Source organism: Callorhinus ursinus, unplaced genomic scaffold (genome assembly GCF_003265705.2).
Source record: "Callorhinus ursinus isolate GAN/ISIS: 27379988/994484 unplaced genomic scaffold, GSC_fseal_2.0 scaffold10, whole genome shotgun sequence".
NCBI lineage: Eukaryota > Metazoa > Chordata > Mammalia > Carnivora > Otariidae > Callorhinus > Callorhinus ursinus.
The window spans coordinates 78,277,414-78,295,950 of NW_027397072.1; the positions used below are offsets into that span (position 1 = coordinate 78,277,414).

Here is an 18,537-nt window from a genome sequence, read left to right on the forward strand (position 1 = left end):
GGCTCCTGTATGGAGAAGGGTGCACAGCTGGGCCTCAGGATAGTTCCTGAGCTCTCAGAGATGACCGGCCTCAGCGGCTTTGATTTGTGTGTGCTGCAGACCCGGCAGCTGGTCACCGTGTGCGACTGCAAGCTGCTGGCCAACTCCATCCACGGGCTGAACGCGGCGCGGCCCGACTACATTGCCTCCAGGGCCTCCCCCACGTCGAGTGAGGAGGAGCAGGTGATGCTTAGGAACGACCAGGACACCCTCATGGCCAGGTGGACAGGGAGGAACAGCCGGTCTTCTCTGCAGGTGGACTGGCACGAGGAGGAGTGGGTGAGTCTGCTACCCCTGGCCCTCATTCTGCCACTGAGCTTGGGTTGAAAAATTCAAAGCCTCTTGCCAGCCCCTCCCCGCCAAGAGGAGCCTACCAGGTTGGCTGCTTCGCAGACAAGCTCCAAGTCTCCTTCCCGGGTGGCTCTTGGGCCCCCTGAGTTAGGGAGGGAGATGGCATTTTCACACCTTGTGTCTGTCTGAGGGGCAGGGCTGCTGCAGGCCAGGCTGGTGTCAGACCCGGTTGTAAAGGGGGCGATGTTCTCCATGGAGCCCTTGCCCCGCTGGAGGCCCGTCTCCTGTCACTGTCTCCTAAAGACGAGCCAGGCCCCCTGCTTCCTCAAAGCTCTCTACGCAGTTAGCCCTTCCAGGGCCATTTGTATTTTGGGGGGATAGGGGAGGAGTCTGGAGACGCTGCCCCTGACATTGTATGCGTTGCATCCTGCTTCCTGACAAAGTGGCCCTGAGAGCCGCACCTGTCTCTCCTGAGGGAGGGACACATCACACAACTCGTTTTGTCATTTTTTAGGACTACGGCTTGGAGACATTTTTCTGTGAGGCACGGAGATTTTAGTCAGCAGTGAAGGGCTCCTCCGGCCCTGCCCCGGTGTCCTGTATTCGGTGTGGGTTTCTGCAAACCACTCCCAGCCCTGCCTCCCCACCTCCCCACTGCTCCCGTCTGAAGTGACCGGCTGCCTCCATTATCTTCCCTCAGTCCCCTGTGTGTTTGGTGGTTGTAGGAGGCCTGCAGCAGAGGGAGGAGGGATGAGCTGGCTCACTGGCCCCTGTGGTCCTGCTGCTAGCTCTGGAAGGCACCGGGAAGTCCTGTCCGGCCTCCGTGACAGTTAACTAGCAAACGTGTCTCCAACTTTAAAAACAATAACCGCAGTACACTGATTTGTGTTTTGAAAAGCAAATACAGCTGTAATAGGGAATTCTGAATTAATCTTGATACTTCTAAATTTGTGGTATTTTAATGATCACAGTGGCCCAGGGTAGGGGAATCAGTGTGTGTGTGAGGGGTGGGGAGGGGGGCACGGGGAGGGGTGGTGTTCTGTTCTGCTTTTCCCATCGGGCCAGCTGACCCAGATGGGCCCTTTTGGTTTGGAAAGGAAAAAGTGTGGCTGAATGTAGACAAGAGCCTGGAGTGCATCATTCAGCGGGTGGACAAGCTACTGCAGAAGGAGCGCCTGCACGGCGAAGGCTGTGAGGATGTCTTCCCGTGCACGGGCAGCTGTACCAGCAAGAAAGGTAACCGGGACAGCCATGCCTACTGGATCAAACCGGAAGACCCCTTCTGCAATGCGCCCTCCTCACCATGCCCCTCCACCGTCTGCTCGATGCCATCCTCACCTGCATGCCATCCTCACCTGACCACACGTGCGTATGCATCCACGCTGCCCACTCATGCCGCCTCCACCTCACGCTGCGTCTGTCTGTCTGTCTGTGTCTGACTCCATGACCTCCTCCCCCCACGCAGACTGCAGGGAGGGCCGTCAGACAGAGCCGGATGTCACAGTGCACAGAGCAGCGGGTGGTGAGGGCAGAAGCCCCCGTAGTCCACGCCCGTAGAGCCCGTGTGCAAATCTGCATGTCCAGCAAAGGCAGAATCTCAAGGCCGTCTTGGGTGTCACTGCCCTGTCAGTGAGGGTGGGGCTCCTGGGCGGTTCTGGTTTGTAAACCAGTCTGAGAACCTGCAGGAGGCCGAAATGCAGACGCTTTTCTCCTAAGATTGTTGATGGCACCGGGAATTGGTAGAATCAAGGGAAAGGTGAATCATGCAGGGACACAGCCGGATGAGAGCTGTTAGTGGGCTCAGCAGACTCGTCCAAAGGCCTCTTGTCATCAGCCGGCTGTGCTGTTACCCACCAGGGGATGTTGCCTTGGCACTTGTCGGTCACTCACTCAGATGGTAGATCCCGCTCCTGAGGCTGAGTTAGGTTCCTCTGTTCAGCACCGCCCCCGAGGCAGGGCTCTCAGTAGATGGTAGGACGTTGGCATGAAGCAGCACGCTTCAGAAACAGTCCTCTGCCTGCGCAGACAGAGCACAACCAGACACTCCGTCCCACGTGTAGCCCTAAAGCTGGGCACGCACGCTTTCTCCGCCAGCCCGTCCTCGGTCTCTGCCACTCGGGGCCTTCCACCTTTTCCCGTAAGAGCTGGAGGGGGTCATGGGCCAGGCAGCTGAGAGCTGGCTGCAGACCTAGCTTCTGCCTCCTCTGCTCTCCTCTGTGAGTGGTACGCTGTGGTTGGTAAGGCCCAGATGTGCAAAGGTTAGCCTTCAGACAGCAAGGACTTTTCATTTCTGAATTGGACAGCTTTCATGCAAGGCAGAAGCTGCTCCTTTATCAGAGCCTCTTGATAAATCCTTATTTGTAAGATGCCCTTCACCTTTTCAATCTGCCTGCAGTCTGTTCCCAGGGTGCGATTTCACTTGAGCCTCTGATTCAACAGTGTTCACGTCCTCCACCCTTCCATCTGTGAAGGACTGTAGTTTCAGTTCCCCAAGCCTGTGAATGGTTTCATGGAGCTATTTTGTCCTGTTTGTCTTCTCATTTTTTTATGTAAATTGTGTGTTTAAAAAAAAAAAATCTGAAAGCTCATTGCTCATTTCTCTTCAATATTGTCTTGCTTGTAATTTAAATTTTTTTCCGCAGATATAAAAAGAGTAATTTATTGGGCTTTTAAAAAAAAATGCCAGAGAGAGTTTATTTAATCAGATATTCTGTTATATCCATAACTTAAATGTCAGTTTCCTTCTAGGCAACATCTTGTATTGGTCAAATGTAGACAAATTTAAATGCAGTTTCAAGTTATTTAAATGAGCATTTATTTATGGTATTTAGGGTATGACTTGTGTTTGCCATGCAAATCAGCTCTGTTGTAATCATGGGAATATGAAGCATACATTTGAGAGAGTCTAACTTGGCTGATCAGTACTCAAAGAAATGTATGAAACCGTATGCCACTAAATTAACTGTGGATGATCCTAATTTAAAAACCTGGAGCATAGCTAGGAAGCCGTTCAGAGCTGGATGTGATCAGGAGGATCAGAGAGAACGAGAGGGCGAGCTGTTTATTTTACCCGGTCTCTTACCCTCAAGGGCCAGAGCCCAGCTCTCTTGTGACTTTCTGTACCATTCCAACTTCTGGGCCAGTTGTTTTGGCCTGATGAGCACGTTGTGTTCACACCAACTTATTATATATGAAGAACTCTGTGCCTCTTTGAAAGGCATCATGACTCTTCATTCCAGCTCTGCACCCTTTCCTAGGTCTTTGGTTTCCATCTTCTGCTAAGGAGTCACGCTGCCTTCTGGCTTGCTCTCCCACAGAACTTATCAGAGCCTTGCCTGGCAGGCACGCACCCCTGCGGGACCCACTGACGAGTCCCCTGCCAGCTGCGACCACCGAGGCTCCGGGAGCCTCGCCTTCCTTCTCCCGCTTTCCGCACAGGTCACCAGTGCCCCACACCCCTCTGCATCGCCACCCACAGCCACCCCTTCCAGTGGCCTCCATGTCCTGCCATGCACACACTCATCCTCTTCTCATCGCTGAAGAACCATTCAAACCCCAGACCAGGTTGTTTTAACCTGAACCCCAGGTTCGTATGCCCCTGAGATTATGTGCTAAGATGAGAGGAGGTATATAGTGGTCATCAAATCTCAGGGTACAAGCCACTGGTCCAGGAGTACTGAAGGAGACCCCCCCCCACCACCATACACACACACACACACACACTCTCTCTCTCTCTCTCTCTCTCTCTCTCTCTCTCTCTCTCTCTCCCTGCTTTGACTGAACGATTGAGTTTACCTGGCTGAGTTTAACCCCTAATACCTTTTTGGGAATGGTCACAACCCAGCCATTTGGGATCACCACAGAAGATCATGAAAACAGGCCCCTCGACCTTCCTCCTCACTCAGACTCAGAATTTTGGAGGAAGGGTTATGGGGAGGCAGAAATCTGTATTTTTTTTTCTCAAGACTGGGGTAATTCTGATTAGCTGGACAGAAGTCTAAGAATCACTGCTCTGCATCACTGCACACCACTGTGGGTTTCTTTCTGTTAGGTAGATGGTCTCAGGATATTTAGGCTCTAACGAAGAGGCTGAAGTCTTCAGCTCACAGGGGCCTTTACGTTTGCTCTGTTCTATCCCCTTTGCCAGTGGAAGAAGTCACTCAAAGATGACTAGAGCAGAAGGATCCCTTGCCACCTCCACCTCTGGGCAACCCAGGTTGTAAACGTCTCCATACAGCTGGTTCCACCTATTTGGGGGGCTCTGAAACCACCCGTTTCAGTACCCTGAAGACATAAAATGACCCTTTTCCAGACTTGTCTTCTTCCAGGTGGCACGCCCAGTTAACCAAGGAATTGTAGGGTTTTTAAGAGAAATACAAAATTGAAATGAGTACTTCACTTGCTGAAATGTGACTCAGTGTAGGTGAAATTGAATTAAAATTGGCCTTCTTTGAGTGACTTGGAGGGACATTGCAATTCTTGACTTCTCCCAAATCATAAAAGTTTTAAATTTGATTTAAATTTTTAAGATTGCCATAGATGTGGGGTGGTATATTGGTTTCATCACTGGCTCCTAACCTTTGGGTCTCTCAGCATGTCAGTCTGCAGCCCAGGTTCCACTCGTGAGTCAGGGCAACGGGCTCGGAACTGGGGATGATCAATTTGCTGGTCAGTCTCTCTCATTACAAGTGTGCTTCCAGATGCTCTGAGCCAACATGGGCTCCGCCACGTACAATGTGATCGATGTGGGCACTTTATCACATTGTAATATGTTAGTTTGCTTACCTGAAGAGCATTTTATGTTGAAGTCTTAGCAACATGAATGAATGAATCAGTGTGTCAGTCAGTGTTTACCACCAAGAGGACTCGGCTGCTGCGGAGCAGCCGAGCGCCCGCGTGGGACTTCTCGGGGAGGAGGCAGGCAGGCCTCTGACCCCTTCTCTGTTCAGCTGAGCCACCTGACGGCCAGCTGCCGATGCAGTTGCTGTAAGCGCTGAGTTGTTCATGTTTGAACTTTGTGCTGCTCCTTAATCATCCGTGTCACCCTCCATTTCTGTGCAGATTGCAGCCCCCCTCCTGACGAGTCCAGCCCAGGTACGTGGTTTCCATTCAAGGCTTCTGCAGATGTCTTTTTTTAATCCTCAGGTAGTGTTTGTAGCTGAATTATCCAAGACTGCCTATGCTTCCAGAGTTAGGGAAATATTTTAGGAGTGTGTTCATTTGAGGTAGCTAGCAACTTCTCTTAGGTCTGGTGAGGAACCATTTGGGTTGGGGATGCTGGCCTGAAGCAGGCTACCACGTGTGCTTTTTTCGCTTGCCCATCATAAAACCTTTTCAGACGATCTGTGTCCGCGGGTGCATTGGACTTCCTGAATCAGAGCAGTGCATATTTGTAAATGATACTTCCTGTGATTCCACCTGAACTTGTGAGCATTACATGGATGGAGTGTAGCCACCCAAATGTTGCAGCATTCACAATCACACAGCATCCTCTCTTCTGAGTCTGGATGCAGCTCAGAGTTCTTAGGCATTGCTAAGAGGCTCAGTTGGAGATAGTGCAAAAATGGAATCTTTCTGCTGCCTTTGCATGTAGGAGTCAGTGTTTATGGCTCTAGTTCAGGGGTCGGCAGACTGCAGCTCTGAGCCGAGTCCTGTCCACCCCCTGCTCTTGTAAATAACGTTTTATTGGAAATCACATCCACTCATTCACATGTTGTCTGGCTGCTTTTGTGGGACAATACCAGAGTCAAGTAGTTGTGACGAGGACCCCATCATCCTCAAAAAAGCCTAAAATATTTACTGTCTGGCCTTTTACAGAAAAAGGGTGCCGACCCCTGCTCTAGTTCATGTTGAATTTCCTGGTTATGGCTTGTGGGTTCCCCAGAGCGAGCATGAGACCCCTCCCAAATAATATGCTTTTGCTTACCCCCCCCAAAACCAGCTACCCAATCAGTCTGATGATTGTATATTTCTGACTGGATATAAATGTGAGGTAGCAGGACACCTGTTTTATATCTAGAGTGCAGTAAACTAGTGATTTGGGGATTTACCAAACTCTCCCTGTTGGTTTTAGCAAACCCTCTCAGCCCATATAGCACCATGAATTTTATACCAGCTGTGTCATTTCTAGAAGCCCTGGTGTCTTGTCCACAGTTAATGTCAATGGACTAAAATGGTCCCCTGCCAAGAGTTCCTTTGGCTTTCCCTGGAGAGCTGTATTTTATCTTAGTCAAAACACAAACACACATTTTGTTCTCTCACTCTTTCTCAGTCTTTCTCCTTCCCTCTCTCCCTCCCTTCCCTGTTAATGAGGAAGAAAAAAAAAAAGCAAAGGCAGAGCATGGATTTGAAAAAGCCCTTCAAAGTTACCAAAAGTAGCATGCCTAGTCCATGGATTGGCCACCAGTCATCGAGCATTAACAGATTAGCAGCTAGATAGACAAGGAGCTTGCCCCCAGAAGCGAATCAGCTACATCACTAAGGACACTGTTGAGTTGAACTGATTTTTTTTTTCATAGCAAGACTTTCTTGACAAAAGGAGCAGAGTATGACCCTGTTATCAAACCTAACTTCCCAATATCTTTACTTAGCTAGGTCCTGGCAGACATCCCATTTCTGTCCCTGAAATTCACTTTGTCTGGAAGTTTCTAATTTTAGTTTTTCTTCGCATTCCCCCCAAATGTATTTTCACCCCACAGTCCTACTCTCTACCTGGCAGAAGCAGTCTGACACAATAGCAATAACATAGAGTTTAGAGTTAGACCCATACAAATGCTCGTTCTTTTTGTGTGTCTGGGAAGACACTGAACCTCCCTGAGCCTGTGTTTCCTTACCTGTATTAATAACCCTCTCTCTGTGGATTAAATGAGAAAACAGATGAAAGGTAAAGCACTAACAGGTTTTACACACATGGTGGTTGGCCCTCTTGTTGAACTCTGGAGCCATCCAGACATGTCTCAGCCCTTCTCCAGGCAGGTGGCAGATGCATCTCCCACCCACACCCACATCTTTTCTCCAGGACAAGCTCCTAGTGCTTTTTAACCACTCTTCCTTTACTCCCAACTTTTTTCAGGGTTGTTTTTTTTTTTCCCCCTAATGGAACAAAACCAAGTCATACTTAAATGGATTTTTTTTTTAAAGAGAAGTAGATAAAGTCAAAAAGTATTGCCTGGAGAAGATTTGCTTAGTCGGCAAAGACCACTTGTACTTTCTGACCATTTCCAGATTAAAATGCATATTAATTACATACATACATGCATATTAAGTGGAAAAGCAAAGTAAAAGTAAAACTTTTTTTTTAGCAACACTTACTTGCTCTATGAGCATTTACTTCTTAGGTAATGACTTAGTTAATGAAACCCCAATTATTTGGCTATTAAAACTAAGCTGCCATTGGTCTTTCTTAATAGATGCTGCTGAATAAAATTTACTTGTGTGAACAGAGTTCTTCAGAGAAACAGAAACATGGCCTCTGAGATTTTTTAGAGGAAGAAAGAGACTTGGGTGTTATCTAGCAGAGCCCTTCCATTTTACCAGAAAGGATCCATGTGACCAAGGAGGCAAGAGACCTGTCCACGGCCACCACTGCTTAGCAGAAACCGGGGCCTGAGACTCACATTGTCCGCTCCTCGGTCCAGTGCCCTCTGTCACCATGACTTCTTTGCTAAGACCTTTTCTGCTGTAGACTTTCTAAATTTAAGCCTGCTTTTTTTTTTTTTTTTTTTTTTTGCATCACAGGCACAAATCCTTGTCCACATATAGTGTGCCCGCATCCACAGTGAGATAATTGCCAAAGTTTGAATGGCTACATATACTTGAAAATGTGCATTAACCAAACACTGAGTATAGGGAAGTCCTTTAGCAACTTTTAGGCCTCTCTCTAAATCTGTTTCTCAACAAAGTGCTACTTGTACAGTTTGAGAGCAGTGGAGCCAGCCTCCCTTCTCTGTGGCTCTTAGATTCTGTTTATCTCCCATCCAAGATTCTTTTTAAGACAGCACTTACCCTCTGGCGGCCATCCTGCCTGCCCAGCCTGTGGCCTCTCCCCAGGGCGGTGACGTCTGTGGCCGTTCTGAGACTCACCCCTCATCTTAAGGGGTGTGTGCTGTCCGGGCTCCACTCCCCGCCTGTGCTGCATTTGCTGCACCTGGCAGGCTCATCCGGCGATGATGGTTAAATGCCTATGTCTGGGCTTGGTGACCTGTTAGAACTGATGAGGGCATGTGTTTTCTCTTTCAAATCCCTTCTAAGTAGGAAGGCAAAAAAGAGCCAAAGCCCAAAATACCTTTAACTCTGTTTTTCCACCCCAGGGTTCTATTTTTAAAAACTTGTTTTGGTACAGGGTCACAATTTCCTAGTATCTCTACAAGAAGACTAAACCAGAAATAGAGGGCACCAGGCGGGAAGGTCGGGGTTTGGGGAAGAAAGTGAGGGCAGAAGCAGGGGACATTCTGAGAGCTGAAAACCCCACTGGGATACCAGGTGGAACAGCCTCTTCTCCAGACGTGGGAAGTGAGACTAACCCAGCCGCACACGGCTGCACAAGGATGGGGGTGTCCTTTGCTCTAGAAGGATGGGGGCCCTTCTCTCCCTGGGTGGTGGAACAGTGGTGACTTGCAGATGACTCGCAGAAGCTTTTTTTTGGTCATTTTCCTCAAAAGGAATAATCTCGAGCATTTGTGGGTACAGTCCCCCGTATAGGTGACGGAGACCAGGCCTACCTCAGTGGTCCCTAGTAGGTCTGCTGCTTATTTACTGGAAAAGCTTCAGGCCAGAAGGTTGGAGACCGGGGTGGTTCCAGGCAGAACTCGGTGCCAGTCCTGGGCCAGAGCTTGGGCCAGGCAGATTTACAAGGTGCAGAGGGGGTGGGGAGGTGGAAGGCGGGGCCACAGGGGCTTTAGGGGCACGTAACTCGCTAAGCTTCTGGGACTTGCCTCTTAAAATCCTCCTCAAACGACTCGTTCCCTGTGCCCAGGTGAGTGGAGCGAGGCCCTTTACCCCCTGCTGACCACCCTCACAGACTGCGTGGCCATGATGAGCGACAAGGCCAAGAAGGCGATGGTCTTCCTGCTCATGCAGGACAGCGCTCCCACCATAGCCACATACCTGAGCCTGCAGTACCGCCGCGACGTGGTCTTCTGCCAAACCGTAAGCTCCAGCCGGCCCACGGGCACCTCAGCCCCCAGAAAACACAGCCTTAGAAAATCTTTCTCACTTCACACTGAAAAAAACAAGGATGGCAACACTTTCTCCTGCCTCTGGCTCTTAAGTTTCTTTACTAGAGAGGTCCAGATTTCAACCCAGAGGGAGCAATCCTGCTCGAGAAGTATGTATTTAGGAGAGGGTCTGAGGCCACGCTTGCTTCTCCTCGAGGAGGTGGTGGGCGCTGGCGGGTTGTGCACATGCCCTGCTCCTGCCCAAGGCGTGCCGGGTTCCGGACGGCCCGGGCCTCTTGGCCACCCTTCTTCCTACAAATGAGCTTAGTGAGGGAGACACGGATGTTGCTGTCAGTGCGGTGTGTTTTCTGGTTTATAAAACAGCAGGGGCCTTAGTTCTGCTGCTTGTGCACAACTGTTGTAATGATTTTGGAGAAGGGAAGAACTCAAGTGAATGTCACAAGTTTAGCAGATGCCAGTTATCACATTAGCAAAGGGAACAGTGACAGAGGGTCAGGCTGGCGCTCTGAGGTTCTGTTGGCCCATCTGCACAGAAAGTCTCCCCCTGAGGTAACTTGCAGAGTGACCATGTTCTCTCTCACTACTGTTCTTTGTTGTGATCACTTCAGTTTCCAGCCAGAGCTGGTCTGGATCTGTGAGTATAATATAGGCCCTTTTCACTGTGGGGAATGAAGTCTGGGCTTCCAGAAGGTTCTAGCCCAGGAGTAAGCCCAGGCAGGTTGGGTTGGAAGCTGAGCCAGAACCTAACGAGCCTTTGGGAGCGATTGGAGTAGCAAGCCTGGAGTGCTGCGCACCCTCCCCGTGGCCTGTGCCCTGCGTGGCCTCAGAGCTGAGCGCCCCCCACACCCCAGGTGGAGGAGGGGAAGGGGTGCTGCTGCAACCCAACCAGAGCTGTGGGGGCAGAGAAGCTCGGGGCCACGGGCGCAGTGCGGGCTGGGAGCCACTTAGTGAGGAGGTGTCTGCCCCCCCACAGCGGCCTCACCTTGTGTCTCCCCCACAGCTGACTGCTCTCATCTGTGGCTTCATCATCAAGCTGAGGAACTGCCTGCATGACGACGGCTTCCTGCGGCAGCTCTACACCATCGGGCTGCTGGCCCAGTTTGAGAGCCTGCTGAGCACCTACGGTGAGACTCCAGGGGCGCCCCCACCCCCTGCGCCTCCGGAATCCTGGGGTTCTTGAGCAGCGTGGACATGCGTGATGCCCATCCTTTCTTCCTAAATATTTTTCTGATTACACACGCAGTACATGCTGATTAAAATAAATCCAGACATCATCACAGTATGTAAGGACCAAATAAAATTCCTGTATAGTGACACACACACCCCTTCGTTTGTTTTCTTGTTGGTGGTTGTTACAGTTAAAGATCTTTCTAGTTGAGGATGGATGGTCATTATTTAAGCACTAATTTCCTGTGAGACATGTGGGCTGTTTCTGAATTATTCCTCTGGAAACAGTGCTGCCATATGTCTCTGCACACATGTGTTTGTGCGCTTGTGGGCCCATTTCTGCAGCCACTGCCTTATTAGAGGGAATGTTTCTGGGTCAAAGGGTAGGAATATTTTAAAATTTCATAGATATTTCCGAATTGGCCTCAAAGAAGACTCTCTTCTCCCTACTTTTGTTTTCTGTTTATTTCTTCTGAGAGGGTAAAAATAGGTAATTTTTTTTAGAAGTATTTGTCCATCTTTGGAGTTACAAGACCTCAAATAAATACCAAGCCCCACAGAGTAGAGGGCTCTGGCCACAGTGTGCAGTGTGGCTGTCTCTGTCCATTTCTAAGGCGCCAGCTCTGCCTTCTGAGCTTCTGTGCACGTGGTTTCCCTCCCCACACTGTCCTTCCCCAGGAGAGGGCTGGGAACCGTGGCACGAGTCTCCACCAGCGGCGTTGCTGAATGTGGCCGTGGGGAGACGTGAGTCCGCTGGTGAAGAGGCTTGGAGAGTCCCCCTCTGGTCACAGCCATGCCTGATCCCGTCACCTCCCAACCATGCCCAGCTCTGTGGCCGTGCTGAGCCCACGGGCAGAGTGGCAGGTCCCCTCTCCCTGACAGCCTTCCGTCCCTCTCTTGCGTCCAGGTGAGGAGCTGGCCATGCTGGAGGACATGAGCCTTGGAATCATGGACCTGAGGAACGTGACCTTCAAAGTCACTCAGGCCACGTCTAATGCATCGACTGACATGCTGCCTGTCATCACTGGAAATCGGTAGAGAGACTTTTTTAATCGTCAGAGCTAGCACTGTGTTTGAATTTATGTTCACTACACGTGACGTACTTTTCATTCTTTTGTTGTTTCTCTTTCAGTTAAAGACATTGATCATAGTCTTCTGTGTTAATTTCACAGACCTTTAAAGGTTCATGACCAGCACTTTGGAAATGACTGAGCCAGACGGCCAGTCTGCACTCTCGTATCGAGGCCAGCGTGGTTTTCCTCTTCCCACTCGCCCCCTGTCTGCCTCTCCCCTGTCACAGCCCTCACCCGTCCTCTGCGTCTCTCCACTGTTTTGCAGTGATGGGTTTAACGTGCGGATTCCGCTACCGGGCCCCCTGTTCGACGCGCTGCCCCGGGAGATCCAGAGTGGCATGCTGCTGCGGGTGCAGCCCGTCCTCTTCAACGTGGGCATCAACGAGCAGCAGACACTGGCCGAGAGGTGCGGGCCGGCTCTCAGGGGGCCCGGGGTGGGTGGAGTGGTCGCTGTGGTGATGTAGAAAACGTCACGAGCCCTCTTCAGGCTCTGAGCGCTGCAGAGACTATGTCATCCCCCCACCTCCCCTTTGGCCGGTGTTCTTGAAGTGCAGCCATACACCCAGCCCTGTGTTTGGTGCTGGGGACACAAGGATGAGCCAGATGTGGTCTGTGTCCTCAAGAGACTTGGGCTGGTAGGAGAGAGATGTGGGCGCAAGGATGAAGATGAGTGCAGCGAGTAGGGGTCCTAACGGGAGACCCAGGGAGAGGGTCTGGGGGGGCTTCCTGGAGGGGATGATGGCTAAATTGAGTTTTGAAGAGTAGGATTTAGTCAGTTGAGGTGGAGGAAAGACCTGGCATCTCAGGTCAATGAGCGTGAGCAAAGGCAGATGGGGAGAAACCGTGTGGGGGCTGGAGGCCAAGGCCCCAGGCTGGGATGGGCAGTGGTGAGGTTAGAGAGGCCTGTGTGCCAGGCGGGAGCCTTGCCTTGATTTTCCAAAGGCCCATGTCTTGTAAACTCCCTCCAGGTTCCCCTGCCAGGCAACAGACAGGAGTCACATGTGCCCATGTGTGCAAGTGTGTCTCTGTGTGTATGTGTGTGTGTGTGTGTGCGCAAGCGTGTCTGTGTGTGTGCGTGCGTGTTGGAGAGGAGGAGGGGTTGGACATGTGTAATGACCTTCCACTAGTAAATGAAAATCTTTCCTGTTTTATCATTATATTCATGTGGCATATGCATTTTAGAATAAAAAGCTATTTAAAAGTGCTTGCTATGCAGGGAATTTGGTCTCTAGGATGATGTGCTATCTTCCTTTTGGGCCTTTGGAACCCAATGGTCACTATCCATTGATCCCTAAGTATTGGGTCACCCCCACTGAGCAATGTGGGGGTGTGGCTGGTGGGAGACATCGAAGAAGTTTGAGTAGAGCAGGACACAATCACATCTACATATAAAGTGGATCACTTGCTGCTCATGTGCTGGAATTTATATGAGGGGGACAGGTATAAAGAGGAGGTTGTTGGAAAGGGTCCAGACCGGAGGCGATGAGCTGGATCAGGCAGAGGGTAGTACAGATGGAGGAGGGACAGACTGAAGGACTGTTTCAGTGGTGAAATGGAAGCTTTGGTCTTCAGCTGGGCAGGGTGTGAGAGAGACAGTGAAGAGAATAACAGACCTAGGCTTCCAGGTCAGTAGTGACTGAGTGTTGCCACCACCCCCTGAGCCCAGGAACCAGGAGAAGGGTCATGCTCAGGGGCAGATGGAGGCTGGCTTAAGCTGGGGCCACCAGCCCAGGAAGCAGAGACCTCTAGGGTGTGAGCAGAACTGGAGGAGCCCACTTCATGGAGAGGAGGCAGCATCAGGAGGCCAGCAAGGAGTTGTCCCAGTGAGGACGGTAATGCTCGCTGTGTCTGGCAGCTGCTGTTCCTGATGACTGCAAGAGCAGTTTCTGGAAAGGGTTGAGGCAAGGCCACATCCCAGCGAGCAGAGGGACAGGTGGAGGAGGGTGAGACAGTGGGGATGGGGAAGACGTGGCGAGTGCCAGGTCTTTGCTCATTCATCCGCTTTTGGGACACTGTCCCCTCAGCTCATAAACGAGCCCAGCTCACTGTGTCCTGGGGCAGTCCCCAAGGGAGCAGGTGCCTAGGGGAAAAGCCCTTGCAGGCATCAGGGTGGATGGGACTGTGATGGACCCGCAGGAGGGAGTCCTGCCCGCTGAAGGGTGACCTGGGACCATGAAGAGGCTGATGTGCATGGAGGTCACTCAGCAGGGCAGTGGTGGAGCTGGACTGGGCATCCGGGCCTAAAGGCCACCTTGCATGACCACCTCTGGCATGTCCTGGCTACCTGGGAGGTGTGCACAGGTTGAGCCTGCATGGAGAGAAGTGCGCTAGGGCCTCACATACAGCCCAGGAGGAGCAACCAGTCAGGTGTGGTTATCCAGCAGGCAGAGTGACTTCTGCTTCGGGTACAGGACTGGGTGCTTACTCCCCAGCCAGAGCCCCAGTGCTGTCCCCTTTTGTAAGCACCTCTGGGATGGAGGACACAGGGCCTCCCCGCGAGCGTCTGTGAGAGGGGTTTGTATGCATGCCACACGAGGGTCTGGGATGGATAGAGTTCCGGTCATCTTTGAGGCACATCTGTAACAAATGTGCATGGTTTCCGCTTATGAAATGTATTTAAACAAGTCACTGACAAGGTAGAGATGGCCTCATGCTTGGCAGGAGGAAAGCAGCTTATCGGTTAGCTGTGGGCTAACGCTTGAGAGAACTCATGGTGTCCCCGTCTGACCTCCGAAGGTTTGGCGATACATCTTTACAAGAAGTTATCAACGTGGAAAGTTTGGTGCGGTTAAACTCCTACTTTGAGCAGTTTAAGGAAGTTTTGCCCGAGGACTGTAAGTACTTCTTCACTCACGGTAGGTTTCTTTTTCAGCTGTCGTCTGTCCTGTGTCACTTTGGGTGTTGGAGCCTTTCCTGCCGCTCAGGCTGTCTGCTCACCCAGCATCCGGATGCTGCCTCCACACTCACAATTCCCCCTTTGCTTCCCTGTCCCCCCCCCCGGCCGCCTGTTCACCTACTCAGACTCTGCCTGGCTTGAGTCCCCCCCCCCACCTCCCCGCGGAGAAGCTTCCCCCAGGCTGTGGCCCTTGCTGATTCTTCTCTGGCTGGTTGTCTTGTCCCCTGGATACTGCGGGGCTTTCTCACAAGCTGTCCCAGCCATTGGTGTTCACTGATACCAGTGGTATATGTTGTGTGCCTGCTGGTAGGACAGGTGGGGTCACAGAGGCAGGGCCCCCGCTCGGCGCTGCACTGGGGTGAGCTCCCCGTGCACCTCCCCCTGTGGCACGTAGAGTAAGATGCTGGGCAGACACTTAGTGCTGGGTGCGGGGGACCCGGGGGGCCCCTGTGCAGGTGTCCCCAGAGGTAGGGGTGAGTGACGGCAGCTGTCAGTCCGCTAAAAGCCTTCTTTGTGCCCCTGGGCTCACCACACTGTCTGTGCATGGGAAATTCTCTCTGGATTTCATACTTACTGAGCACCTGCCCTGTGTAAAGCACCACGGGACCCAGCGACGAATGAGACTAGACCCTGGTTAGGAATGGGCTCTGCCTCTCTGCTGGCGCTGCCCCGAGCGAAGGAGGCAGACTTGGTCGCTGGGTAACACCAGTGTCCTTTAAGGGAGATTCCTGAGGAGGAAGATGGGAAAAGGCTTCATTCGCATTCCTGGGTCACTGCTGTGCCTGGCGCTGTGCCGCACTCCATGCACGTCCCCACACTGACTGCCCACGACAATGCCACAACGCAGGGCGTCGGTACTGGTTGCGTGGAAGGCTTGGCCTGGCTCTGAGGCTTGGCATTTAGACCGTTGGCCAAGGGGTCCTATTAGGAGATGCTGTGTTGCAAGGGACCTTGGGCCAGGCGGGGGAGTTGGTGTTAGTTTAGTTCTCTCAGGGAAGCCGTGGGGGAAAACCTTCAGGGATTCATCTGGAATCAGCAAAAGTGTGCTGATTGGCTTGGAGGAGGGGTGCAGGCCACTGTGCACAGTCTTCTCCCTCCGACTTTGACCTGGGGGTGTGGTAAGCGGAGAGGAGAGGCACAAGTGGGAGTCATTGTGCGAGTGCGCTCCCTTGCAGCGGCGTGAGATGGTGCTGGGGAAGAGAGAGCTGTGGGCATGTGGTGGAGAGACAGAGGGCCTGCGCTGGCCGTGGCTACACGAGCTGGCGGCCTGCGGATGCACAGAGGGGGCAGGGCTGGGGCGTAAGGAGAGCAGCCCAGGCACCAACGGCCTTGTGATATGGGACACGGGCCACAGGTGAGGCCAGGTGGGGCACGCCTGTCGCCACCCTGGTCAGCGACACGGGTGACATGGGGCTGTCTCGCGGCTGAGGTCACTGTGCAAGAGGAAGGGGCTGAGGACAGACCTCTGGGGAAAGGTCCCGCGTGGAGGTGGCTTGAGAAGAAAAGGTTCAGCGGACAGGTGGGAGCGAGTCCTTACAGGCAGGAGAGCAGCAGTACTACCTGGGTGCTGGGCGGGGGGTGGGGGGTGAGGGAAGGAGTCCCTCGTGGCTTCTGAGGCACAGTCAGTGCGGCGAGGGCTGCAGCCAGGGCAAGTAAGTGACAAAATGGCACTGCCTCGATGGGTCACTCTGCCCTGGAGATCGGCAGAGATGTGAGATGGGCCACGGGGGAAGGAGCTAGAGAAACACGGCGGTGAGATGCAGGAGCAGCTGAGGACTACACATAGGGGGCTGCTGTGGACAGGGGGACATATAGGGTGCTCACAGCAGGTGGCCCCGGTCTCCCCAGGGAACTGCAAAGGTGCCAGCCCTGACCACACACTGGAATTCACTGGGGAGCCCAGACAGTCCTGATGCCTGGGCCCCACCCCAGAGTGGTGGGCCTCAGGAGTTCCAGAAACTCCCCAGGTGGCCAGGGTTGAAAAACCATAAGTGAGAGGATACCCTGACGCTTTAGCTGCAGGTCACCAGTATCCGGGCTCTCGGAAGGAACCCCCAGGTATTGAGGTGTCCTCATGTGCTTCAGCAGTGATCATAGTTGAAAGTGACAGATTTACCAAATCCTTGCACGTGCCAGGCTGTCTACACACTTGACACTTGACACCGAGGCAGGAGGGCGAGTCTCCCAAGGAGGGAGCCCAGGCTGGCTGCCACCAGCACCCCCCTTCCAAGTGCTGCAGGGGTTGGAGACAGTGGAGCATCCAAGCTTGGACTGGAGGGACAGGGTCTTCTGCAGGTCTGGGCCCCTGGCCCAGGCACCACAAAGGGGAGCAGGGAGGAGGGATGGAGGCCATGTGGAGGACAGATGAGTGGGCACAGTGAGCCATGTGGTCAGGAAGTAGGAGTTCTGTGCTCAGCGTCTTGGAGGGCAGCCTGTTTCCAGTGATGTGAGACTCCAGGAGATGTATCCTGGTGATGAAGGCCACAGAAGGGTGCAGCCTACAGGACAAAAGCAGGCCAGGCGTGGGCCTCTCCAGGGTGGACCAGTAGCACTGGACCACGACCCAGGAAGCTGGGGGAGCAGCAGCCCATTGCATCTTCAGCCCCAGGAGAATCGGGGCTCTGTGAGGCCAAGGAAATGGAGCGCACCCAGTGAATACCCCCTAAGTTTGCTCGGTTCATCAGTGGGCAGGTGTGCACTGACTGGGGCTGCAGGGGAGGCAAGGGAGAAGCTGCAGCCAATCTGGGGAAGTAACGTGCTGTGTCTCCACTAGGAGACAAGCTTGCCTCCTCTGGGATCCCACAGCCTCCATCACAGACTGAGCCCCTCAATGAGCAGGAGCGTCCTTTCCACGTCTGTTTCTGCCCCAGTCCCCTGATCAGCATGGTGCCGGGCACATACCAGGTGCATGTGATAATTAGCGTAAGAGCCTGGGTACACGAAGGTGAGCTTGTGTGGTGGAAACTCTGTGTGCAGCTGGATCCCAGAATTCCATGTGTTTGATTTTAATCTGGGGACTCAGGCACCATAGCTGTTTTTCTTAGACATGACCTTGAGGCGCTTCTCTTTTTCTCTGATGATCCTGGGATTTGAAAATCCCAGGTTTCTTAGGTGGGGTGATCAGACTGATCTTCCAGTTCAAGAGGTCCTGGAAGGGCTGGAGATGGTCACAGTGGCAGAGGGAGGCTGTCAGAGTGGGTCACTCCAGATCCATGGGAGGAGGCCCCACTGCCCACATCCCCCAGGGGTGGCCAAGCCTACTCAGTGGTCAGTGCTCATCGCCCTAAGCATCGTCCTCCCTGCGGAGGCTCTGAAGACCAGATGGATCTTCCTAACTCCCTCCTGCCCTCGGTGACCCTGCATCTGTGCTCCAGCCCCTCGGAAGAGCTGAAAGAAGATGAGCGTTTGCCGTTGGCAGGTGGGACTGAAGTGGCAGTGAAAGTGATTTAAGTGCTCCCCGTGTTGTGGTAGTCAGGGCCAGTCCCTAAGCACACCTCCTTTCTTGCATAAGTCACCCTAAGCTTCCAGCTTTCCAGGCTCCATGGGCCATGGGTCTGGGTGCCCCACCAGCTCTCACGGACTCCCCCTGTCTTGCAGGCCTACCTCGATCTCGGAGCCAGACATGCCTGCCGGAGCTGCTGCGTTTTCTGGGCCAGAATGTGCACGCCAGGAAGAATAAGAACGTCGACATTCTCTGGCAAGCTGCTGAGGTAGTACCTTCATTATACTGAGGAAACGAATGATACTGTTGCACTTGCTGCCAATAATAATAATTATGATAATAAATCAGAATCTCAGGAGTGGAGAGAGCAAATTTCTCCATATGGACACAAAAAGAAAGTCACTGAATACATCCAGAACTCTGGAGGTTACTGAAGGGTGCCTCTGAGTTCAT

General features: G+C 52.6%; 1 protein-coding gene across 11 annotated transcripts in view; it reads left to right on the forward strand.

The window, feature by feature from the left end:
- The window catches only part of INPP4A (inositol polyphosphate-4-phosphatase type I A), a 130,520-nt gene that overhangs the window by 97,870 nt on the left and 14,113 nt on the right, over positions 1-18,537 (forward strand). For 7 of the 11 annotated variants that reach the window (XM_073897818.1, XM_073897822.1, XM_073897823.1 and 4 more), the window contains 9 exons: positions 100-318; positions 1,428-1,695; positions 5,392-5,424; positions 9,305-9,477; positions 10,507-10,630; positions 11,581-11,707; positions 12,012-12,152; positions 14,483-14,580; positions 18,240-18,352. In XM_073897818.1, coding sequence (XP_073753919.1) covers positions 100-318; positions 1,428-1,695; positions 5,392-5,424; positions 9,305-9,477; positions 10,507-10,630; positions 11,581-11,707; positions 12,012-12,152; positions 14,483-14,580; positions 18,240-18,352 — 1,296 coding nt within the window. The other 4 variants (XM_073897824.1, XM_073897826.1, XM_073897827.1 and 1 more) reach the window with 2 other exon arrangements.